At 40.6% G+C, this 26,761-nt stretch overlaps 1 protein-coding gene across 6 annotated transcripts in view; it reads right to left on the reverse strand.

Moving 5' to 3' along the window:
• LOC117504820 (NLR family CARD domain-containing protein 3-like) overlaps positions 1-26,761 on the reverse strand; it is a 73,289-nt gene that overhangs the window by 9,265 nt on the left and 37,263 nt on the right. For 4 of the 6 annotated variants that reach the window (XM_034164347.1, XM_034164348.1, XM_034164353.1 and 1 more), the window contains 10 exons: positions 19,725-19,820; positions 19,499-19,594; positions 19,273-19,368; positions 19,047-19,142; positions 18,821-18,916; positions 18,595-18,690; positions 18,346-18,462; positions 6,350-6,428; positions 5,816-6,017; positions 2,250-4,053 (listed from right to left, as the gene is read on the reverse strand). In XM_034164347.1, coding sequence (XP_034020238.1) covers positions 2,250-4,053; positions 5,816-6,017; positions 6,350-6,428; positions 18,346-18,462; positions 18,595-18,690; positions 18,821-18,916; positions 19,047-19,142; positions 19,273-19,368; positions 19,499-19,594; positions 19,725-19,820 — 2,778 coding nt within the window. The remainder of the gene's footprint in view (positions 1-2,249; positions 4,054-5,815; positions 6,018-6,349; positions 6,429-18,345; positions 18,463-18,594; positions 18,691-18,820; positions 18,917-19,046; positions 19,143-19,272; positions 19,369-19,498; positions 19,595-19,724; positions 19,821-26,761) is intronic. The other 2 variants (XM_034164350.1, XM_034164352.1) reach the window with 2 other exon arrangements.

Here is a 26,761-nt window from a genome sequence, read left to right on the forward strand (position 1 = left end):
AAAATGCCGCTAAGAGGATTAGGAAAGTCTCCGGTTCAACTCAGAACAGAATGAAAAAGATCGCTGATTTGCTCATTTCGCTGTCAATCAAAAATGGATTCAGCCTAAGACAGATCATCCAATCATCATGCAGAAGCTGGGCGTCCGGGCCAGCCGAGGCCCGCCCACTGCCCCATAGACCCCCAGACACGCAGAGCCTCCGATGGGCGGGACAAAGCCCAGCATTTATCCAATGACTCGTCTCGTTTTGCTGCACTTGTGTCGCAATTGAAGTCTGTTTAAAGCGCTGTGAAGCTCCGGGTTTGAGTGAGAGGAAAGCCGCGTCGTTACCAGTGATAAGAAGCTGATTCTGAACAAAAGTTGAGCGCGTTGTAGTGAAAACGAGACGACAGTAATCTTCACTAACTTATTTAACAGATCACATTTCAACATTGCTGTTGAGTGATAAATCTTGTTCCTCGCCCACCAACATGAAGTCAGCCAGAGGCTGACTGTGACATAAAGTCCAGTCACAAAATAATAATGATAATTAAAAAAATGATCCGAAATAAATTTAAAAACAAATTTAAAACAAAAGAAAATGTGATACTCACAGGCTGTACCATTTGCTGGGGTTGATTTTGTCGCAAAGTCGGAACTGACCCTCTACTGAGTATTAAATGCCGACTGAAGCCAGCTCGAAATCGTGCAAGGTTTGTGAAACAGTCCTCCGTGAAATGCGCAAAGAAATAGTCGGTGGTTGTATGTACTAGGGATGCGGTTAAAAATGAATAAAAGCCAGTGATCGCGTACACTGCTTTCCGTGGGAAGAATATGTAAAGATCGTAGTCCGCTAAAACAGCCTGGGAAAGCACACCTGTAGCTCGCCATTGCTCCTCTTCCAGTGGTAGGAATGGGTGGGCACAACCTTATGAATAATTAATTTCGAAGGGGCATGTGTGAAAGGGGGTGGGTGTGGGTGTGTGTGTGTGTGTGGGGGGGGGGCTATTGGTGAAAAAGTGACGTAACTTTTCTCTCAAAAACGGATTGGCCTGTTTTCTGGCGGCAATTCAAAAAAGGAGAATTACTTGAAACAGAGGTTCTGAAACTTGCTGGCACTTCGTGTGTTTTCCCCACAGCGGGGAGACTCTGAACTAACACCAAAAACATGAAAAAGATGATTTTGAAAATCTATCCCCTTTAAATTCCTTTCTCTATTACGGAAGCCCACTGCATTCTTTGGATTAAAAAAATAAATAAAAACATTAGACTCCTGATCTCATAATTACAAGATCAGGAGTCAAATTTTTTTATTTTTTAAATCCAGCTTCTGTACAACGTGCTTCCGTACTCCCAGTCCCTCAGTAAAAACAAGCGTGAGATTCCTGAGTCTAATCGAAAATGGGTTCATTTGTAACTGCCGGCGGTGCACTGTGATCAAACACAAAGTGTGGATTTCCTCTAAGGTGGTCCTGGATGAATGAAATTCTTCCAGAGAGGGGCACGGGGAACTCTTTGTCCCCGATTATGACAGGTGCCACACTGACCACTGCTTCGCAAAGAACCACACACTGCACAGCCAAGAAGAAAACATCTTCATGCAGTTGATCGTCCAGGGAGGGGCACAAGGCGTCTCCCCAAAATGAGATGTCCTCCGTTCTTTGTGAATTATATTGATCTTGGTGTGCCGCCGGCTGCGAGACCGGAGTTGAGGGACTGTCAACATATTACCGCGGCAAAAGGAAATGCTTTGCTAGAAACTCAATAAGGTCACATTTATGGTTTGTAGCGCCACCAAACTCACAGCACACATCAATGAACTTCCTCTGGTTGGACGACAGCTCAGTTTGGAATAAGGTCATAACAGTGATGCTATCGAAAAATTCACAATAACATTTTTTCAAACTGAGTGCTCGTAATTATGAGATCAGGGGTCAAATTTTTTATTTTTTTTTAATCCAGTGAATTCAATGTGCTTCTGTGCTCCATGATGTTGCCATAGGTGATTTTTATTCACCATCACTGTTGATATTACAACTTAAAATAAACTGTTTAAAATGTTTTGTTTTTTGTTTGTTTTAATTTGGGTGCCTTGTTTTAATTGTAGTTTAAGTTATGTCAAGAAACAGAAGTGTTATTTTTGTCTCCATCCACCTTTTTTGTGTTTGTTTTGAAAATAATCCGATTCAAGACTTAAATCTCGATCTGATCTGTGAGTTCTGTGATCTGTTACACCCACAGTTCAAATGTCAAAGTGTCTCTGTACTTACAAAACTTTTTTAGATTCTTTGATCACTGGCAGCAGCAGCAGAAGAGCCTCATGTGAAGGTTCATATTTCTTCAGGTCAAACACGTCCAGGTGTTGATCTGAGGACAGTAAGATGAAGGCCAGAGCTGATAAGTAAGAACCAGACAGACCGCGTTCAGAGAGACGTCCAGAGTTCAGGAGCTGTTGGATCTGATCCAGTAGAGAACAATCCTTCAGTTCATTCAGACAGTGGATCAGATTGATGTTTCTCTCTGCAGACAGTTTCTTATTGAGCTTCTTCTTGATGTACTTGACTGTCTCCTGATTGGTCTCTGAGATTCTGTCTGTCTGTGTCATCAGGCCTCGTAGGAGAGTCTGATTGGTCTGCAGGGAAAGACCCAGAAGGAAGCACAGGAACAAGTCCAGGTGTCCATTTGGACTCTGTAAGGCCTCGTCCACAGCACTCTGATGGAGAGATGTTAGTTCAGGTTTCTGTTTAAATATTTTAATTTTTCTGGATGTTGTTTGTTTTATGGACAGCAGATTGACTCCAGACTGGATGAAGGTCAGATGGACATAAAGAGCAGCCACAAACTCCTGAACACTCAGATGGACGAAGCAGAAGACCTTGTCCTGGTAGAGTCCTCTCTCCTCTTTAAAGATCTGTGTGAAGACTCCTGAGTACACTGAGGCTGCTCTGATATCGATGCCACACTCTGTCAGGTCCTCTTCATAGAAGATCAGGTTCCCTTTCTGCAGCTGCTCAAAAGCCAGTTTTCCTAGAGACACAATCATCTCCCTGTTCTCTTGATTCCACAGTGGATCTGTCTCAGCTCCTCCATCATACTTGATCTTCTTCACTCTGGACTGAACCAACAGGAAGTAGATGTATATCTCAGTCAGGGTCTCTGGCAGCTCTGGTGTGTGTCTGGTGTCCAACACGTCCTCCAGAACTGTAGCAGTGATCCAGCAGAAGACTGGGATGTGACACATGATGTGGAGACTTCGTGATGTCTTCACGTGGGAGATGATTCTTCTGGACTGCTCCTCATCTCTGAATCTCTTCCTGAAGTACTCCTCCTTCTGAGGGTCAGTGAAGCCTCTGACCTCTGTCACCATGTCCACACACTCAGGAGGGATCTGATTGGCTGCTGCAGGTCGTGTGGTGATCCAGAGGCGAGCAGAGGGAAACAGGTTCCTCCTGATGAGGTTTGTCAGCAGAACATCCACTGAGCTTGACTCTGTGACATCAGTCAGGATGTCATTGCTGTGGAAGTCCAGAGGGAGGCGACACTCATCCAGACCGTCCAAGATGATCAAGACCTGGAAGTGCTGGAAGCTGCAGATTCCTGCTTCTTTGGTTTCAGGAAAGAAGTGATGAACAAGTTCCACCAAGCTGAACTTCTTCTCTTTCAGCACATTCAGCTCTCTGAAAGTGAATGGAAATATGAAGTGGAAGTCCTGGTTGGTTCGTCCTTCAGCCCAGTCCAGAGTCCACTTCTGTGTTAAGACTGTTTTCCCGATGCCGGCCACGCCCTTTGTCAGCACTGTTCTGATTGGTGGCTGAGTGTCAGCTGAGGCTTTAAAGATGTCTTCACATGCGATGGTTCTTTGTGGTGTGTCTGTTTTCCTGGATGCTGCTTCAATCTGTCTGACCTCATGTTCCTGGTTGACCTCTGAAGTCCAGCCCTCTGTGATGTAGAGCTCTGTGTAGATCTCCTTCAGAAGAGTCGTCTTTCCTGCTTTAGAGATCCCCTCAAACACACGCTCAAACTTCTGCTTCACCTCAGATTTGAATTTATGACGACAAACTTCAGCACGAGTTCCTGAAAGAACAAACAGCACAGATCAGTTACTGAATGATGACATCACTTCCTGTTTTTCTCTCCCATAAATGTCCCAAATACAGACAGCTCATTAAATGTTCAACCAGAGAGGACAGAACTTTGGATAACTGTTACACAACTATGAACAATGCTTTTCATGCCGTCCCACGTAGCGCTCTGGGACACTCTGACCATGCCTTGATCCACCTGATTCCTACGTACAGGCAGAAATTAAAAAACTCTGCAAACCTGCAGTTAGGACATCTAAACAGTGGAGCAGTGAGGCTGTGGAGGATCTACAAGCATGTTTAGAAAAAATGGACTGGGATGTGTTCAAACCTGCCACCAACAGTCTGGATGAGTACACAGATGCTGTAACTTCATACCAGCTTCTGTGAGGACTGCTGCATTCCATCATGAACCACAGTGAGGTATAACAAAGACACACCCAGGTTCAGTCCTAAACTCAGACAGTTGAGGAGGCAAAAAGAGAAGGCTTTCAACAGTGGGGACAAGATCATGTTTAAAGAGTCTAAGTACATGTTTGGAAAGGCGGTCACGGAGGCTAAGCGGCTGGACTCTGAGAAAATCCAGTTTCGGTTCTGAACCAACGACTCCATTTCTGTCTGGAAAAGCCTCAGACAGATTACCAACCACAAACCAATCCTCCGCCACTTTGCCAAGGACCCTCGTTCAGCAAATCAACTGAATGAGTTTTACTGCATATTTGAAAGACAATGGGACAGTCTTAAGCCCCTTTCACACCGGGCCTGCTTCAAGTTGCTTCATGTGACATCATGATGATGCAGGAATGTCTGTGAGGTGAGAGCGCTGAAGAGCTCACCTGCAGCCAGACTGTAAAATGAGCAGGTGTGTGCTCTGATTTCTGTGAAAGTTTATCATTCTTCCTGTGACTGGAGCTGCAGCTGGTGTTAGCACGCACGAGCGCGTGAACAGTCCGTGAGTGGACGTGGAGGAGATGTCCTCCGTGAGGAGTATACTGGATGTGGCCATGTCTTGTCACTGGTAATCTGTCTGCGAGCAGAATGGACTTTATTTAACACAATCTTGAGAGAGATTGAGGCAAGTGAGGAGCTGCTGGTATGCTGCTGCCAGTGCTAAGGACAGGAGACTGCAGGGTATCATCCACGCAGCAGAGAATATAATCAACTGCAATCTGCCATCCCTACAGGACCTGTACACCTCCAGGGCCCTGAGGCAAGTAAGGAACATCGTGGACGATCCCCCTCACACAGGACACAAACTTTTGTTACCCCACCCCTCTGGCAGATAGCTGAGGTCCATCAGGACCAAAACCTCAAGACACAAAAACAGCTTCTTTCCGTCCGCAGCTAGACTTATAAATAATGCTAGAGATCCTCGTTTAACCTCCCCCCCACTCCCACAAAGTACAGACTGATCATCCGTGTGCTGTTCATCTGCAGTTCCACACAGCCCCATTCCACGTTATCTATCTGACAGTAAACTTAGCTTTGCCCATTTGTCTATTTGACTCCTTTACTTCTTACAGAAGTATTTTTTCCTTTTCTTTTTATTGTTGTTTTTGCACCTATTACTTTTTATGGAAGTATTTTCTTTTATTTTTGTTTTTGCACCAATGACAACATCAAATTCCTTGTATGCGATAACTTGGCAATAAATTCAATTGTTTTCCTGACAGAATTCACAAACGAATAAATTTCAAACAGACAAACATGTGTCATTTAGCGTCTGTGTGAAATGTGGACAGAAGTCCTCTTACTGCTCTGCAGACAGTCAGCCAGCTCATCATAATTCATGTTCCTCATGAAGGCCACTGTGAGGTCCAGGAAAACCAGTCGGATGCTCCTCTGCTCCTCATCCTCACTCTGACTCTCCAAGTATTCTGCATCATTTGTCAGGAGAACCTTCTGGATCATCTTCAGCTCTTTTTTCATAAACATCCCCATGTTCTCCTCGATGTTCTGCAGCAGAACATCAACATGGACGTAGAAATTCATCACTTTGGTACAAGTGTGGATTTTGTCTCCACCACGTTTCTTTAGACTTTTGTTCATATACACCCCCCCCCACACACACAGTGAATTAACAGGAGATAAAAACAGCATTTTTTTGTTTGTACTACTTAATAATAATATTGTGCTTGCTACTCTTATTGAAGGAGTAGGTCCCTCACTGGTGATGAATCCATGAATGAAGCACTCATGAACATAAATGAGAGAATAAACATCAAAGTGTTTGTTGCTGCAGCATGGAGACATTATTAACAAACTGTCCAACAAGGACATCAACTGACCGTAAACATGTGGTTCAGGCGTCTTTGATGATGCTGAGCAGATGGAACCCTGAGAACCTCTGAGCTCTGTTGCCTCACTCTGTGGACCAATCAGAAACAGTTTACTCACATGATGTCAGAACACGAACTGGTTTTCATGGTCTTCTTGTTGGTCCTGCTGATCCCATCAAAAGTCCAACAGTCTGATTGACTGTCTGTTCACCCAGGATCGAAACACTGATTTTCTGGATTCATTGTGACTTGGCAGGATGATCAAGACAAATATTACAGCATTTAGAACAGAAGGGAAGATACTTACTTCCCAACTTCTTCATTTTACTCTGGTCTTTATACATAAATGTAAATCCTCTTTATAAGGTTTAAATCTTCCTGTTCTTACTGATTTCATGAAATCACAGCTTGCTTTTTGTAACGTTTGTCAGCTTCTCTGTGTTATTCATGCTGCCAAAGATCTAGCGCCTGTATTGAGCCTCAATTCAGAAAAGGCCTTTGATTTGGTTTGAGCGGGGTTACCTGTGGGAGGTTTTGCATCATTCTCAACTGGGTTCGAATGAATAACCCTACTGCAATGATAAATACTCATGGTATTTGATAGCAAATCATCTCAAATCCATTGGAGCCCCTTAGACTATTTGACAACATCCATCTATCGCTCCAATCACTTTCAAGGACACTTCCCACTCCATATCATATACTTTTATTCATTGATAGGGCACCCACATCATGAACATATATTTTGGATACTTTAGAGGAATCCAACTTCATCTGGTTATAAAGTTAACTGGACAAAATCTGCACTTTTTCCACTGAACTCAGAAGTCCCTAATGCTTTTCCTCAATGTATCCCTGTAGTCAAACAATTTAAGTACTTGGGAGTGGACATTTTTCCAATCTTGGTCAGTATTACAAATTAATAGGGATGCACTAATCCACAATTTTTCACTTCTGATCCGATCCTGATACCTGAATTTGGATATCTGCCCATACCAATACTTTTCCGATCCGATACCAGAGCTCTGTTTGCTTTAATATTATTATTATTATTATTATTATATTTATTGTTGATGTTATATGAGGATTTCCTTAAAAAGGAGACCTGAAAGTTCAGCTACAACTTGCTAGAAGAAGAAAGCCTAGATTTGAGGTTTTGATGAAAGAATTAAGTACTTTTATTTTTTATATCCTTAAAGAGAAAACACAGCACTCACTCTCTGTCTGTCCCTTTCTCTGCCTGTCTCCCTCCTTCTGTGCTCGCTTTCTCTCTCCCTCAGTCTCTCTTTTTCTTCCTCTTGAAAACACCAGGTTTTGTGCAAACTTCAAACTTTTGGAAAACACAAAGCCTTTCAACTGAAAATAAATGTATCATCATCGACGTTCACACACAGGATTCTAATGGAGACTTTTCCCTTTCAGTAGACAGAAGCTCTGTTCAGCTCCTTTTCACAGCATTTTACAGCCTCGAGACAGTGACGTGGCTAACTTTTTAGCACGCATTTTCAGCAACAATTTAGTTAATTTTTTTTTTCGGAAAATCCGTGCTCAAAGAACAGACAATTTGAACCCGACAACTGGGCAGAAATTTGCAGCTAACCGCAACTAGAACAGTGTGGAAGAGAGCTCTCTCAAACAGCCCGGCTTCCGAAAACCTCCCCCCTCCTCCCGCTCGGCAGTAACAGGCCCGGCACCAGAAAAAAAAATTATTAAATATATCATGGACAGTACGCGAGGTAATCAGCACGTAGACACTTGTAGCGCTGCTTCAACAGTGCGGAACCCCACAAGCCACGACAGTCGACCAAAATATCAAACAGGTTTGATTTTCATCCGACCATATGATTCCTGATCGGGAGGTGGTCGTGAGATGTTAAACGCAGCTCGTTACTCCATGTAGACTGCACGATGCAGGACGCACGATTACGCTGAAACTCAGCGAGATCCAAAAAATTCTCGCACGAGTGAAAAATCGGCTGAAAAAGGGCCAAAACTCGCACAGTGTAAGCTCGAAGGCACTGTCCATGAGCAAACACCAGAGAGAGCAAACAGTTCTCTCATGTAAAGTCTTATGTTTTTTTTTTTGTGTTCCCTCGCAATAACCTAATATCATATTAAAGTTCATGCCAATCAGCACGCACAGTGAGTGGAATCAGGCGGTGGGAGACTGAATGTATATGCATGCGCGCACACAGCAGACAACAGCAGGATTCATGACAGATGAGGGACTAAGTTGCTGCACCTTGCATAGCTGTATGACTTATATTTTCCAGTATTTCTTTTTCTTTTTTTCTTTTTTGATAACTCTCACATCTGAGGGGGTGTCGTGGCACTGGGTCCGGGCAGTAAACAAGCAGAGAGCAAACAACAGCAGTTGAGAGAATTCACAGTGGCTCTTCTCCAGTATCGGAAAATGTTGGAGGTTGGATCGGTATTTTCCGATACGTGAATTACGTCGGTATCGGAACCCGATACCGATCCGGGATTGGATCGATTCCACCCCTAATTACAAATAAAAATTTTAGAGGAATATATAATAAAATTCAATCAGATCTTGATGACAGTCCTATCTCCCTAAATCATTACCACCACCTGTATTAATAGTGAAGGTGGATATACTTCCAAAGATCAATTTCCTTGGCCACCTCCGATTGATTACTGGGACAAAATTACCTCTTTAATTTCTAGATTCATCTGAGGTCTGTAACTGTCCACGGTTAAGACTGACAAATCCTCAGCATGATAAATCAGAGGATGGAAGTGTGAACAGTGACCCATGTTGGTCGTGAATTACACTTCACAAAGAATTTTTAGTTTTGGAATTGCCTTTTTTATACAAATGAAAAAAAATGACATTTACAAATACACATTTTTTTGTTAAAAAAGTTACAATAACTTGTGTGTTGGTTTTTACAAATAAATTAAGATCATGTTATGTTTAAGTCTATGTATGTATGAATGTGTTCTATCTGCTGGCTGCACAACAAACTGCCCCATCGGGGATAATAAAGACACCTTGATACCTGCTGTCTCAGACTGCTGCAAAAACTTATCAGATTTATACATTTCACTGTTGTTTTAGTTAAATAACACTGGTCTACAGCCAAAATGCTTCTGAAATAAAGATATTCAAAGTAATTTTAGACCACTGAGAATGAAAATGTTGTTTGAAATTGTTGATTGCTATAGTTTTAAGAAATGCTACTACTGTGCTACTAAGGGTTAATATACAACCCTTTTTCTGATTTTTAAAGCGATACAAAAAAGAGAACAGGTGAAAAATTATATAAACAGTCAGAGAAACATAAAAAGATCTGTTTATGATTTTTCATGAAAAATCTACTGTTAACACCATATAATTATGTAGATGCAAAATGTAAAACCCTATATATATATATATATATATATATATATATATATATATATATATATCTTGGAAACAGTAGACAATAAGCCACTGTTACATTACATACATTACGTGAGTGTAGGAGGGCGGAGCGCAAATGGAAGAAAGATGGACTGACCGTCTCCTATCAAATTCTTAAAAAAAGTTGGAGAAAATTCCAAAATATGGTCAGGTCTGAAAAGGCAAAATACTTTTCCAATCTAATTTCTGATAACTGGGACAGACCTTGTGTTCTTTTTAAAACTATTGGATCTTTGTTAAACCCTGGCCAATCCACCACTTTGGAAGCAACTCAAGTTGTTTGTAATCGCTTTTTAAATTTCTTTTGTGATAAGGTCGCCAGTATTAGGGCTGGGATGATTGTCACTTCGGCCAGTTCAATCATGGCTCACACCTGTTCTGCTGTGTTAGACCGGTTTGAACCTGTCATTTTCAGATTTATCAAATATTGTTAAAAATCTCAAACCTTCATTTTGTCCCTCAGACTGTATCCCCCCATGACTCTTTAAAGAGGTCTGGGGAACTATTGGCCCTGATGTTGTTGTTTTGGTCAACAGCAGCCTTATGTCAGGAAAAGTTCCTGCATTTTGTAAGCAGGGTGTAGTTGAGCCTCTTTTAAAGAAAGCAAGTCTTGATAACTCTGTTATCTCTAATTATAGGCCCATATCTAAGCTTCCTTTTATTTCAAAGATTTTGGAAAAAGCTGTTCTTGTACAACTACAAGAGTTTTTAGAAACAAACAACATTTTAGACAGTTTTCAGTCAGGTTATAAATTATTTCACGGCACGGAGTCTGCACTTTTAAAGGTTTTTAATGACCTGTTTTTAATCACTGATTCTGGTGATTCTGCCGTTTTGGTGCTTTTAGACTTGACTGCTGCCTTCGACACAGTTGACCATGCAACTCTTATCTCTTCTTGAGAACTGTGTGGGTGTCAGGGGGACAGCCTTGGACTGGTTCCATTCTTACCTTACAGGCCGTTCATTTACTGTCAGGCTGGGGGAGTCCACCTCGTCTTCTGTTCCTCTGAACTGTGGAGTCCCCCAGGGTTCTATTCTTGGGCCTATTCTCTTCACCCTATACCTTCTCCCGTTAGGTCAGGTGTTTAGAAAACATGGCATATCTTATCATCTTTATGCAGATGATACTCTGTTACTTGCTTGCCTCTACTGGTGGTTGGCTCTCACTGCGGTATTGTATCACTTCCTGTTCCGGAGCACAGCGGTGTTTTTCTGTATCTGTTAGCTGTTTAATCTGCACAGTTAGATTGATCTAGTTATCTAGATTACGATTTGTTTCCCAGTGTAATCTTTACGTGCCTTAACTAAAGCACTCCTTCTGCTGAATCACCTCTAAATTATTTACACATTATTCACTTTGCGTGTTTTTAGGAATCCGCTAGCTTAGCATAGCTATTAGCTCTTAGCCGATTAGCATGGCGGCTTCTCCTGTCTCTCCCGCACTTTTCTGCTCTGGGTGTGAAATGTTTAGTTATTCCTCGGCCTCCTTTAGCAGTAATGGTACTTGTAATAAGTGTAGCTTATTCGTAGCTTTGGAGGCCAGGCTGGGCGAATTGGAGACTCGGCTCCGCACCGTGGAAAATTCTACAGCTAGCAAGGCCCCTGTAGTCGGTGCGGACCAAGGTAGCTTAGCCGCCGTTAGTTCCCCCCTGGCAGATCCCGAGCAGCCGGGAAAGCAGGCCGACTGGGTGACTGTGAGGAGGAAGCGTAGTCCTAAACAGAAGCCCCGTGTACACCGCCAACCAATTCACATCTCTAACCGTTTTTTCCCACTCGACGACACACCCGCCGAGGATCAAACTCTGGTTATTGGCGACTCTGTTTTGAGAAATGTGAAGTTAGCGACACCAGCAACCATAGTCAATTGTCTTCCGGGGGCCAGAGCAGGCGACATTGAAGGAAATTTGAAACTGCTGGCTAAGGCTAAGCGTAAATTTGGTAAGATTGTAATTCACGTCGGCAGTAATGACACCCGGTTACGCCTATCGGAGGTCACTAAAATTAACATTAAATCGGTGTGTAACTTTGCAAAAACAATGTCGGACTCTGTAGTTTTCTCTGGGCCCCTCCCCAATCGGACCGGGAGTGACATGTTTAGCCGCATGTTCTCCTTGAATTGCTGGCTGTCTGAGTGGTGTCCAAAAAATGAGGTGGGCTTATAGATAATTGGCAAAGCTTCTGGGGAAAACCTGGTCTTGTTAGGAGAGACGGCATCCATCCCACTTTGGATGGAGCAGCTCTCATTTCTAGAAATCTGGCCAATTTTCTTAAATCCTCCAAACCGTGGACTATCCAGGGTTGGGACCAGGAAGCAGAGTTGTAGTCTTACACACCTCTCTGCAGCTTCTCTCCCCCTGCCATCCCCTCATTACCCCATCCCTGTAGAGACGGTGCCTGCTCCCAGACTACCAATAACCAGCAAAAATCTATTTAAGCATAAAAATTCAAAAAGAAAAAATAATATAGCACCTTCAACTGCACCACAGACTAAAACAGTTAAATGTGGTCTATTAAACATTAGGTCTCTCTCTTCTAAGTCCCTGTTGGTAAATGATATATAATTGATCACATATTGATTTATTCTGCCTAACAGAAACCTGGTTACAGCAGGATGAATATGTTAGTTTAAATGAGTCAACACCCCCGAGTCACACTAACTGTCAGAATGCTCGTAGCACGGGCCGGGGTGGAGGATTAGCAGCAATCTTCCATTCCAGCTTATTAATTAATCCAAACCCAGACAGAGCTTTAATTCATTTGAAAGCTTGTCTCTTAGTCTTGTCCATCCAAATTGGAAGTCCCAAAAACCAGTTTTATTTGTTATTATCTATCGTCCACCTGGTCGTTACTGTGAGTTTCTCTGTGAATTTTCAGACCTTTTGTCTGACTTAGTGCTTAGCTCAGATAAGATAATTATAGTGGGCGATTTTAACATCCACACAGATGCTGAGAATGACAGCCTCAACACTGCATTTAATCTATTATTAGACTCTATTGGCTTTGCTCAAAAAGTAAATGAGTCCACCCACCACTTTAATCATATCTTAGATCTTGTTCTGACTTATGGTATGGAAATAGAAGACTTAACAGTATTCCCTGAAAACTCCCTTCTGTCTGATCATTTCTTAATAACATTTACATTACTCTGATGGACTACCCAGCAGTGGGGAATAAGTTTCATTACACTAGAAGTCTTTCAGAAAGCGCTGTAACTAGGTTTAAGGATATGATTCCTTCTTTATGTTCTCTAATGCCATATACCAACACAGTGCAGAGTAGCTACCTAAACTCTGTAAGGGAGATAGAGTATCTCGTCAATAGTTTTACATCCTCATTGAAGACAACTTTGGATGCTGTAGCTCCTCTGAAAAAGAGAGCTTTAAATCAGAAGTGTCTGACTCCGTGGTATAACTCACAAACTCGTATCTTAAAGCAGATAACCCGTAAGTTGGAGAGGAAATGGCGTCTCACTAATTTAGAAGATCTTCACTTAGCCTGGAAAAAGAGTCTGTTGCTCTATAAAAAAGCCCTCCGTAAAGCTAGGACATCTTTCTACTCATCACTAATTGAAGAAAATAAGAACAACCCCAGGTTTCTTTTCAGCACTGTAGCCAGGCTGACAAAGAGTCAGAGCTCTATTGAGCTGAGTATTCCATTAACTTTAACTAGTAATGACTTCATGACTTTCTTTGCTAACAAAATTTTAACTATTAGAGAAAAAATTACTCATAACCATCCCAAAGACGTATCGTTATCTTTGGCTGCTTTCAGTGATGCCGGTATTTGGTTAGACTCTTTCTCTCCGATTGTTCTGTCTGAGTTATTCTCATTAGTTACTTCATCCAAACCATCAACATGTTTATTAGACCCCATTCCTACCAGGCTGCTCAAGGAAGCCCTACCATTATTTAATGCTTCGATCTTAAATATGATCAATCTATCTTTGTTAGTTGGCTATGTACCACAGGCTTTTAAGGTGGCAGTAATTAAACCATTACTTAAAAAGCCATCACTTGACCCAGCTATCTTAGCTAATATAGGCCAATCTCCAACCTTCCTTTTCTCTCAAAATTCTTGAAAGGGTAGTTGTAAAACAGCTAACTGATCATCTGCAGAGGAATGGTCTATTTGAAGAGTTTTCAGTCCAGGTTTTAGAATTCATCATAGTACAGAAACAGCATTTGTGAAGGTTACAAATGATCTTCTTATGGCCTCGGACAGTGGACTCATCTCTGTGCTTGTTCTGTTAGACCTCAGTGCTGCTTTTGATACTGTTGACCATAAAATTTTATTACAGAGATTAGAGCATGCCATAGGTATTAAAGGCACTGCGCTGCGGTGGTTTGAATCATATTTGTCTAATAGATTACATTTGTTCATGTAAATGGGGAATCTTCTTCACAGACTAAAGTTAATTATGGAGTTCCACAAGGTTCTGTGCTAGGACCAATTTTATTTACTTTATACATGCTTCCCTTAGGCAGTATTATTAGACGGTATTGCTTAAATGTTCATTGTTACGCAGATGATACCCAGCTTTATCTATCCATGAAGCCAGAGGCACACACACCAATTAGCTAAACTGCAGGATTGTCTTACAGACATAAAGACATGGATGACCTCTAATTTCCTGCTTTTAAACTCAGATAAAACTGAAGTTATTGTACTTGGTCCCACAAATCTTAGAAACATGGTGTCTAACCAGATCCTTACTCTGGATGGCATTACCCTGACCTCTAGTAATACTGTGAGAAATCCTGGAGTCATTTTTGATCAGGATATGTCATTCAAAGCGCATATTAAACAAATATGTAGGACTGCTTTTTTGCATTTACGCAATATCTCTAAAATCAGAAAGGTCTTGTCTCAGAGTGATGCTGAAAAACTAATTCATGCATTTATTTCCTCTAGGCTGGACTATTGTAATTCATTATTATCAGGTTGTCCTAAAAGTTCCCTAAAAAGCCTTCAGTTAATTCAAAATGCTGCAGCTAGAGTACTGACGGGGACTGGAAGGAGAGAGCATATCTCACCCATATTGGCCTCTCTTCATTGGCTTCCTGTTAATTCTAGAATAGAATTTAAAATTCTTCTTCTTACTTATAAGGTTTTGAATAATCAGGTCCCATCTTATCTTAGGGACCTCGTAGTACCATATCACCCCAATAGAGCGCTTCGCTCTCAGACTGCAGGCTTACTTGTAGTTCCTAGGGTTTGTAAGAGTAGAATGGGAGGCAGAGCCTTCAGCTTTCAGGCTCCTCTCCTGTGGAACCAGCTCCCAATTCAGATCAGGGAGACAGACACCCTCTCTACTTTTAAGATTAGGCTTAAAACTTTCCTTTTTGCTAAAGCTTATAGTTAGGGCTGGATCAGGTGACCCTGAACCATCCCTTAGTTATGCTGCTATAGACGTAGACTGCTGGGGGGTTCCCATGATGCACTGTTTCTTTCTCTTTTTGCTCTGTATGCACCACTCTGCATTTAATCATTAGTGATCGATCTCTGCTCCCCTCCACAGCATGTCTTTTTCTTGGTTCTCTCCCTCAGCCCCAACCAGTCCCAGCAGAAGACTGCCCCTCCCTGAGCCTGGTTCTGCTGGAGGTTTCTTCCTGTTAAAAGGGAGTTTTTCCTTCCCACTGTAGCCAAGTGCTTGCTCACAGGGGGTCGTTTTGACCGTTGGGGTTTTACATAATTATTGTATGGCCTTGCCTTACAATATAAAGCGCCTTGGGGCAACTGTTTGTTGTGATTTGGCGCTATATAAAAAAATTGATTGATTGATTGATTGATTGATACTCAAATTTATTTGCCTATTAAGAAGAACTCTAGCAGCCCCCTGACACCCTTGCTTGTGTGCCTGGAAGACGTCAAGGCTTGGTTGGCTCAAAATTTTCTTAGCTTAAATGAGAACAAAACCGAGGTGATGGTGTTTGGGCCCAGTGTTGGTTCCACAGTTCGATTAGACCTGGGCCCTCTCAGTCAACACATGAAGCCCACAGCCACCAACCTTGGCGTCATTATGGACTCTGATCTTAAACTGGACAGGCAGGTCAAGGCGGTTGTTAAATCCAGCTTTTATCAGCTTCGTCTTTTAACCAAAATTAAATCAATTTTATCCTTTTTTGACTTGGAGCGCGTCAAGCATGCTTTTATTTCTTCACGCCTGGACTACTGCAATTCATTTTTTTATGGAATTAATCAAAATACATTTCACAGACTGCAGTTAGTCCAGAACGCTGCTGCACACCTCTTAACTGGGAGCAAAAAACATGAACATATTACACCCATTCTTGCGTCTTTGCACTGGCTCCATGTTAATTTTAGAATTGATTTTAAAATTTTATTATTTGTTTTTAAAGCTTTAAATGGACTGGCCCCACAATATATTGTAGACCTCCTCCAAATTTACTCCCCAGCGCGTGCTCTGAGGTCTGAGGGCCAGCTCCAGCTTGTGGTGCCTAGGACGAGACTTAAGACCAGGGGGGACAGGGCCTTCTCTGTGCCTGGGCCCAGACTCTGAAACGCTCTGCCTCTCCACGTTCGAACAGCCCCCACAATGGAGTGTTTTAAGTCTCGTCTGAAGACCCACTTTTATTCTCTGGCTTTTAGCTCTGCATGAGTTGTATGGTCCTCTGTTGTCTTTGGCCTAGTGTTTTATTTACTTATTGTTTTATTGTTTTTATGTTTATTTATTTATTAGTATCTGAGTGGGTTTATTGTTTTGTATAGTTGTATAATCATTTTTATGTGCAGCACTTTGGAAACTGTTCTGTTGTTTAAATGTGCTATATAAATAAAGTGGATTGGATTTGAATTCAACATGCCAAAATACATAATAGGACATTTTACTTCTGAAGCAGGCAACTTCTAAATATTTGTGTACCAGTGTAATCAATGAAGGCAAACGTTAAGCAAGCTGCTCTTCAAAAAAAAAAAAAAAAAAAAAAGACATGTTCCACACAGACATGTCGGAAACAACAGCATGTCTGTCAGTCCCCCCACCCCACGAACAAACCTAGGAACCCCTGAGGCAAGCATCTGTGTGTTGAATTAATCGATTATTATGGAGAAAAACATTAAAGAATAAAACAAATCATTCTGAAATAAAAAGAGCCTATAGTCTGTAATCATTTCAGAATGATTTTAATAGTTTAAAAAGCATCAGCAATCACTGAAATATGTTTGCTTAGTAGTTTGGGACTGTCATCCAGGAAGAGAGAACACGTCTAGTGCATGCAGACTGGGTGACTGCTCTCAATCCAATCAGAGAAATGTTTATATTTCTGGAAAACAGAAGATTTCAATTTCAAAGTCAAAATATAGGTCAAAAGGTCATCCAACTCAAAAATAACCAAATTGCCAGATTTAGATTCCTTGTGGTTTCCCCTTTACAGAAATACCTGGTGGTTGCTGAGTTACATCAGTCTGAAATTTCGCGGCCACACTGTTTTTTTACAAAAAAGTGAAAAATTTAAATTGTGATATCTTGAAAATCGTTGGTCCGACAAAGACGAAATTTGAAATTCTGGCTTTTTGGGCCATTAAATATCTATATACTAAATTTAATATAAATTGGAGAGGGTGAGGTTTAAAAATGCAAAATTTTTGGGTGATCTGAGATGGACTGACCCCATTGAGAGTGCCTGTATGCACCTCATTGTCACAAATGAGAGTGACTGAGGCAAATATAATGCAAAATGTACATCAAATGGGCTTTAAAATATTAAATTCAAATGTCTACAAAATCCACAATCCGGATCAAAGTTTGTCAGGTGATAGTGTCAGTTTGCACCTCACTTTCAAATATGAGAGTGGTTGAGGCACATTTGATTAACATATAATGTAAAATATATATTAAATGGGGTTTTCAACATTTAAATTTAAATGGCCACAAAATCTGTAATCTGGATCAGATCCAGATCAAACATTATCAGTCGATAAAGGATATCAGTCTACATTAGACTCTCAAACATGAAAGAAATATCTTTTTGACAGAGTTATGAATTTTTGAGAATTCGTTCAATGTTAAAGATAGGAATTTTTCCAATTTTCCAAGATTTTTCCTGAGTTTGAACTTTGACCTTGAAAACTGAATCAGTTCTTGCCTATCAGGATATGAATCTTCAGTAACAATTTCATAATGATATGAAAAATTGTGGACTCCAGGCTTTTTACAAACAGACAAACAAACGGGTGAAAACAACCTCCTCCTATGAAGGTTATGAGGTTATGTTATGATGTCAATTTGGGATAAAGGCAAAGACAGAAAGAAAGGTGAAAATGTGCAAAAAAAAAACAAAAAAAAAAACATACTACATCACACATTTAGCAGTATAACTGGAGTATTAAAAAGCTCAGTTACACACCAACACCACACACTAAAAATTTATGCAGATATTTAAACCAAATTTATAAAAGCAGGATTAAGCACATAATGTATTGATATGATACGTATCGATTATCAGACGTCAAATGACACACACTGAGAAACAATATGGAGCCGCACCACAGACTGAGATTCACCAGATCACAGAGACGTCATAAAGACAGAAACATGTTAGTGTCAGTCAGAGCTCACGTCTGTCCAGCAGAGGGATGCTGTCCTTTAAAAACAGGAGGAAGACCCATGGACCAGTCACTGTTCAGGGACACACAGCTGGGTTCAGGTCCAGACGGGTCTGGACTCTGATGGATCCTGACAGAAAAACAGCACAAAACACAATTAAAGATCAGAAAACATCATCATCAATAATGTTTGAAAGGACAAATAACTGTAAATATCTTTACAACAGGGTTCAGTTTACTTTACTGTCCATCATATAAATACCTCTGTTTAAAATTAGTCCATATGTCTCTTGAGTCATCACTCTTCAGGGACACACAGCTGGGTTCAGGTCCAGACGAGTCTGGACTCCGATGGACACTGAAAGACAAACACCACAAACACAAAGATCAGAAAACATCATCATCATCAATAATGTTTGAAAGGACAAATAACTGTAAATATCTTTACAACAGGCTACTGTTTACTTTAATGTCCATCATATAAATACCTCTGTTTAAAATTAGTCCATATGTCTCTTGAGTCATCACTCTTCAGGGACACACAGCTGGGTTCAGGTCCAGACGAGTCTGGACTCCGATGGACACTGAAAGACAAACACCACAAACACAAAGATCAGAAAACATCATCATCATCAATAATGTTTGAAAGGACAAATAACTGTAAATATCTTTACAACAGGTTACTGTTTACTTTAATGTCCATCATATAAATACCTCTGTTTAAAATTAGTCCATATGTCTCTTGAGTCATCACTCTTCAGGGACACACAGCTGGGTTCAGGTCCAGACGAGTCTGGACTCCGATGGACACTGAAAGACAAACACCACAAACACAAAGATCAGAAAACATCATCATCATCAATAATGTTTGAAAGGACAAATAACTGTAAATATCTTTACAACAGGGTTCAGTTTACTTTACTGTCCATCATATAAATACCTCTGTTTAAAATGAGTCCATATGTCTCTTGAGTCATCACTCTTCAGGGACACACAGCTGGGTTCAGGTCCAGACGAGTCTGGACTCCGATGGACACTGAAAGACAAACACCACAAACACAAAGATCAGAAAACATCATCATCATCAATAATGTTTGAAAGGACAAATAACTGTAAATATCTTTACAACAGGTTACTGTTTACTTTAATGTCCATCATATAAATACCTCTGTTTAAAATTAGTCCATATGTCTCTTGAGTCATCACTCTTCAGGGACACACAGCTGGGTTCAGGTCCAGACGAGTCTGGACTCCGATGGACACTGAAAGACAAACACCACAAACACAAAGATCAGAAAACATCATCATCATCAATAATGTTTGAAAGGACAAATAACTGTAAATATCTTTACAACAGGCTACTGTTTACTTTAATGTCCATCATATAAATACCTCTGTTTAAAATTAGTCCATATGTCTCTTGAGTCATCACTCTTCAGGGACACACAGCTGGGTTCAGGTCCAGACAGGTCTGGACTCCGATGGACACTGAAAGACAAACACCACAAACACAAAGATCAGAAAATAATCATAATCTTTATATTTGCATCAAATATTTCCCAGGATGCACAGCATTTCTTGACTGTATGACATCACCATATTAAATGACAGGTATTCAGCTGTGATTCTTTCCATTCTGTTAAATTTGTTGCTCGACTCATGATGATTTGACTCATCCACTGTCACTTTTTTATGACGCGGTCATGAAATGTATTATATTTTCATGACACGTTCACCCGTCCCTGATGACCTTTAACCCTAACCCCAATTGCCCACCGTGTCATGCCAAATTTTGTGATACCATCACGTGAATGATACCAAAATCTATTATATTTAGTGACAGTGTCATGAACTAATGGATTAAATCCCTTTTCATGATGCCATCAAGAACTTGGTGTGAGATCAGGTTGGACACGCAGATCAAATCACGGAGGTACAAATTAGGAAATACTGGTCAGAAAGGAAAAGTGTAAATGGACTAGAAACTTGGATAATTTAAGCTCTCTATCCTCAGAACTGACTGATTTTTGTCATTTTTGGTCCTTACCACAGCAAAGCTTCTGTCTCTGTCAAAGTCTTCCTTTAAGGCTCGTTCCCACAAGTACTGACCGCGGCACCAGCACGACTATCAAATCATCAGAGGAGAATCTTGGTGAGTCTTCAACACTCCTGGTAAGTCCTGATTGTAAAAGTCATTGGAGCCTTTGCAGTCAAGTCGTGGTCATTCTTCCATTATGATCAATCAACTTCTATAGTCTGTATTCATTTCAGAATGATTTTAATAGTTTAAAGAGCATCAGCAATCACTGAAATATGTTTGCTTAGTAGTTTGGGACTGTCATCCAGGAAGAGAGAACACGTCTAGTGCATGCAGACTGGGTGACTGCTCTCAATCCAATCAGAGAAATGTTTATATTTCTGGAAAACAGAAGATTTCAATTTCAAAGTCAAAATATAGGTCAAAAGGTCATCCAACTCAAAATAACCAAATTGCCAGATTTAGATCCTTGTGGTTTCCCCTTTACAGAAATACCTGGTGGTTGCTGAGTTAATCAGTCTGAAATTTCGCGGCCACACTGTTTTTTACAAAAAAGTGAAAAATTTAAATTGTGATATCTTGAAAATCGTTGGTCCGACAAAGACGAAATTTGAAATTCTGGCTTTTTGGGCCATTAAATATCTATATACTAAATTTAATATTAAATTGGAGGAGGGTGAGGTTTAAAAATGCAAAATTTTGGGTGATCTGAGATGGACTGACCCCATTGAGAGTGCCTGTATGCACCTCATTGTCACAAATGAGAGTGACTGAGGCAATATAATGCAAAATGTACATCAAATGGGCTTTAAAATATTAAATTCAAATGTCTACAAAATCCACAATCCGGATCAAAGTTTGTCAGGTGATAGTAAGTGTCAGTTTGCACCTCACTTTCAAATATGAGAGTGGTTGAGGCACATTTGATTAACATATAATGTAAAATATATATTAAATGGGGTTTTCAACATTTAAATTTAAATGGCCACAAAATCTGTAATCTGGATCAGATCCAGATCAAACATTATCAGTCGATAAAGGATATCAGTCTACATTAGACTCTCAAACATGAAAGAAATATCTTTTTGACAGAGTTATGAATTTTTGAGAATTCGTTCAATGTTAAAGATAGGAATTTTTCCAATTTTCCAAGATTTTTCCTGAGTTTGAACTTTGACCTTGAAAACTGAATCAGTTCTTGCCTATCAGGATATGAATCTTCAGTAACAATTTCATAATGATATGAAAAATTGTGGACTCCAGGCTTTTTACAAACAGACAAACAAACGGGTGAAAACAACCTCCTCCTATGAAGGTTATGAGGTTATGTTATGATGTCATAATCTTTATATTTGCATCAAATATTTCCCAGGATGCACAGCATTTCTTGACTGTATGACATCACCATATTAAATGACAGGTATTCAGCTGTGATTCTTTCCATTCTGTTAAATTTGTTGCTCGACTCATGATGATTTGACTCATCCACTGTCACTTTTTTTATGACGCGGTCATGAAATGTATTATATTTTCATGACACATTCACCCGTCCCTGATGACCTTTAACCCTAACCCCAATTGCCCACCGTGTCATGCCAAATTTTGTGATACCATCACGTGAATGATACCAAAATCTATTATATTTAGTGACAGTGTCATGAACTAATGGATTAAATCCCTTTTCATGATGCCATCAAGAACTTGGTGTGAGATCAGGTTGGACACGCAGATCAAATCACGGAGGTACAAATTAGGAAATACTGGTCAGAAAGGAAAAGTGTAAATGGACTAGAAACTTGGATAATTTAAGCTCTCTATCCTCAGAACTGACTGATTTTTGTCATTTTTGGTTCTTACCACAGCAAAGCTTCTGTCTCTGTCAAAGTCTTCCTTTAAGGCTCGTTCCCACAAGTACTGACCGCGGCACCAGCACGACTATCAAATCATCAGAGGAGAATCTTGGTGAGTCTTCAACACTCCTGGTTAAGTCCTGATTGTAAAAGTCATTGGAGCCTTTGCAGTCAAGTCGTGGTCATTCTTCCATTATGATCAATCAACTTCTACGCCATAAAAAGGCCATGGCGCTGTCACAGAGAAGCCTTGCAAGTTGACGGAATGTGCTCAAGATTCACCACAACTATGATGTGGTGTATTTGTGGACAGTCAAAGTCAAACTTGTGTATTGTGTGAACTTGACCTCTACTGGTGGTTGGCTCTCACTGCAGTATTGTATCACTTCCTGTTCCGGAGCACAGCGGTGTTTTTTCTGTATCCGTTTGCTGTTTAATCTGCGTAGTTAGATTGATCAAGATAACTAGATAATTTATTTCACAGTGTAATCTTCACGTGCCTTAACTAAAGCACTCTCTCTGCTGAATCACCTCTAAATTATTTACACATTATTCACTTCGTGTGTTTTTAGGCATCCGCTAGCTTAGCGCAGCTATTAGCTGTTAGCCGGTTTAGCATGGTGGCTTCTCCTGTCTCTCCCGCACTTTTCTGCACTGGGTGTGAAATGTTTAGTTATTCCTCGGCCTCCTTTAGCAGTAATGGTACTTGTAATAAGTGTAGCCTGTTCGTAGCTTTGGAGGCCAGGCTGGGCGAATTGGAGACTCGGCTCCGCACCTTGGAAAATCCTACAGCTAGCCAGGCCCACTGTAATTGGTGCGGACAAAGGTAGCTTAGCCGACATTAGCTGTCCTCCAGCAGATCCAAAGCAGCCCGAGGAAGCAGGCCGGCTGGGTGACTGAGGAAGAAGCGTAGTTCTAAACAGAAGCCCCGTGTACACCACCAACCCGTTCACATCTCTAACCGTTTTTCCCCACTCGACGACACACCTGCCGAGGATCAAACTCTGGTTATTGGCAACTCTGTTTTGAGAAATGTGAAGTTAGCGACACCAGCAACCATAGTCAATTGTCTTCCGGGGGCCAGAGCAGGCGACATTGAAGGAAATTTGAAACTACTGGCTAAGGCTAAGCGTAAATTTGGTAAGATTGTAATTCACGTCGGCAGTAATGACACCCGGTTACGCCAATCGGAGGTCACAAAAATTAATATTGAATCGGTGTGTAACTTTGTAAAAACAATGTCAGACTCTGTAGTTTTCTCTGGGCCCCTCCCCAATCGGACCGGGAGTGACATGTTTAGCCGTATGTTCTCCTTGAATTGCTGGCTGTCTGAGTGGTGTCCAAAAAATGAGGTGGGCTTCATAGATAATTGGCAAAGCTTCTGGGGAAAACCTGGTCTTGTTAGGAGAGACGGCATCCATCCCACTTTGGATGGAGCAGCTCTCATTTCTAGAAATCTGGCCAATTTTATTAAACCCTCCAAACCGTGACTATCCAGGGTTGGGACCAGGAAGCAGAGTTGTAGTCTTACATACCTCTCTGCAGCTTCTCTCCCCCTGTCATCCCCTCATTACCCCATCCCCGTAGAGACGGTGTCTGCTCCCAGACCACCAATAACCAGTAAAAATCTATTTAAGCATAAAAATTCAAAAAGAAAAAAATAATATAGCACCTTCAACTGCACCACAGACTAAAACAGTTAAATGTGGTCTATTATTAGGTCTCTCTCTTCTAAGTCCTTGTTAGTAAATGATATAATAATTGATCAACATATTGATTTATTCTGCCTTACAGAAACCTGGTTACAGCATTATGTTAGTTTAAATGAGTCAACACCCCCGAGTCACACTAACTGTCAGAATGCTCGAAGCACAGGCCGAGGAGGAGGATTAGCAGCAATCTTCCACTCCAGCTTATTAATTAATCAAAGACCCAGACAGAGCTTTAATTCATTTGAAAGCTTGACTCTTAGTCTTGTCCATCCAAATTGGAAGTCTCAAAAACCAGTTTTATTTGTTATTATCTATCGTCCACCTGGTCCTTAGTGTGAGTTTCTTTGTGATTTTTCAGACCTTTTGTCTGACTTAGTGCTTAGCTCAGATAATTATAGTTTATAATTTAACATCCACATAGATGCTGAGAATGACAGCCTCAACACTGCATTTAATCTATTATTAGACTCAGGTTGGCTCACACAAAAATGTATATGAGCCCTCCCACCACTTTAACCACACTTTAGATCTTGTTCTGACATATGGCATAGAAACTGAAGACTTAACAGTACAACCATGGGAAAAATTATGGAATCACCGGCCTCGGAGGATGTTCATTCAGTTGTTTAATTTTGTAGAAAAAGACTATTTGCAGGCCATGACATTGACCCTATGTGTCTTTTTGCAAGGAATGTTTTCACAGTTTTTTGCTCTATGGCAAGATGCATTATCATCTTGAAAAATGATTTCATCATCCCCAAACATCCTTTCAATTGATGGGATAAGTGTCCAAAATATCAACGTAAACTTGTGCATTTATTGATGATGTAATGACAGCCATCTCCCCAGTGCCTTTACCTGACATGCAGCCCCATATCATCAATGACTGTGGGAAATTTACATGTTCTCTTCAGGCAGTCATCTTTATAAATCTCATTGGAAACGGCACCAAACAAAGTTCCAGCATCATCACCTTGCCCAATGCAGATTTGAGATTCATCACTGAATATGACTTTCATCCAGTCATCCACAGTCCACGATTGCTTTTCCTTAGCCCATTGTAACCTTGTTTTTTTCTGTTTAGGTGTTAATGATGGCTTTCATTTAGCTTTTCTGTATGTAAATCCCATTCTTTAGGCGGTTTCTTACAGTTCGGTCACAGACGTTGACTTCCAGTTTCCTCCCATTTGTTCATTTGTTTTGTTGTGCATTTTCAATTTTTGAGACATATTGCTTTAAGTTTTCTGTCTTGACGCTTTGATGTCTTCCTTGGTCTACCAGTATGTTTGCCTTTAACAACCTTCCCATGTTTGTATTTGGTCCAGAGTTTAGACACAGCTGACTGTGAACAACCAACATCTTTTGCAACATTGCGTGATGATTTACCCTCTTTTAAGAGTTTGATAATCCTCTCCTTTGTTTCAATTGACATCTCTCATGTTGGAGCCATGATTCATGTCAGTCCACTTGGTGCAACAGCTCTCCAAGGTGTGATCACTCCTTTTTAGATGCAGACTAACGAGCAGATCTGATTTGATGCAGGTGTTAGTTTTGGGGATGAAAATTTACAGGGTGATTCCATAATTTATTCCTCAGAATTGAGTGAGTCCATATTTTTTTCCCTCTGCTTGGTCTAAAAAAGTAACCGTTACTGACTGCCACAATTTTTTTTCCTGATTTCTTATAGCGTTTCTTAAAGCCAGGAAGTTGGCATTTGAAATGACTTTAGTTTTGTGTCATGTCTGTGATCTGCTTTTTTTCTACAAAATTAAACAACTGAATGAACATCCTCCGAGGCCGGTGATTCCATAATTATTGCCAGGGGTTGTATTCCCTGAAAACCCCCTTTTGTCTAATCATTTCTTAATAACATTTACATTTACTTTAATGGACTACCCAGCAGTGGGGAATAAGTTTCATTACATTAGAAGTCTTTCTGAAAGCGCTGTAACTAGGTTTAAGGATATGATTCCTTCTTTGTTATGTTCTTCAATGCCATATACCAACACAGTGCAGAGTAGCTACCTAAACTCTGAGTGAGATAGATTATCTCGTCAATAGCTTTACATCCTCATTGAGCACAACTTTGGATGCTGTAGCTCCTCTGAAAAGACAGCCTTAAATCAGAAGTGCCTGACTTCGTGGTATAACCCACAAACTTGCAGCTTAAAGCCGATAACCCGTAAACTGGAGAGGAAATGGCGTCTCACTCAAAGATCATTGATTTCTATCAGAGACACATCTTATCATTAGGCTTTACACTCATGCCCTCTGGGCGGCGCTATCAGATGCCCCAGATGAAAACTAATCGCTATTCAATGTCTTTTATTCTTTCTGCGATTAGACTCCTGAACACTGGCTGAGGATTTTGTCCTTGTTTTTAACCTTGATTCTGTGATTGTCATTTAGCATATACCTATGTAAATGTTATGTCTTTGTTTTTATGGTTGGCCAGGGGGGTCTGCAATGAATTGCTCTTCAAGGGACTAATAAGTATTCTGATTCATTAATTTAGAAGATCTTCATTTAGTATGGAAAAAGAGTCTTTTGCTCTATAAAAAAGCCCTCCGTAAAGCTAGGACATCTTACTATTTATCACTAATTGAAGAAAATAAGAACAACCCCAGGTTTCTTTTCAGCACTCTAGACAGGCTGACAAAGAGTCAGAGCTCTATTGAGCCGAGTATTCCTTTAACTTTAACTAGTAATGACTTCATGACTTTCTTTGCAAATAAAATTTTAACTATTAGAGAAAAAAATTATTCATAACCATCCCAAAGACATATCTTTATGTTCGGCTGCTTTCATTAATGCTGGTATTTGGTGACA

This window comes from Thalassophryne amazonica, chromosome 23 (assembly GCF_902500255.1).
Source record: "Thalassophryne amazonica chromosome 23, fThaAma1.1, whole genome shotgun sequence".
Lineage (NCBI taxonomy): Eukaryota > Metazoa > Chordata > Actinopteri > Batrachoidiformes > Batrachoididae > Thalassophryne > Thalassophryne amazonica.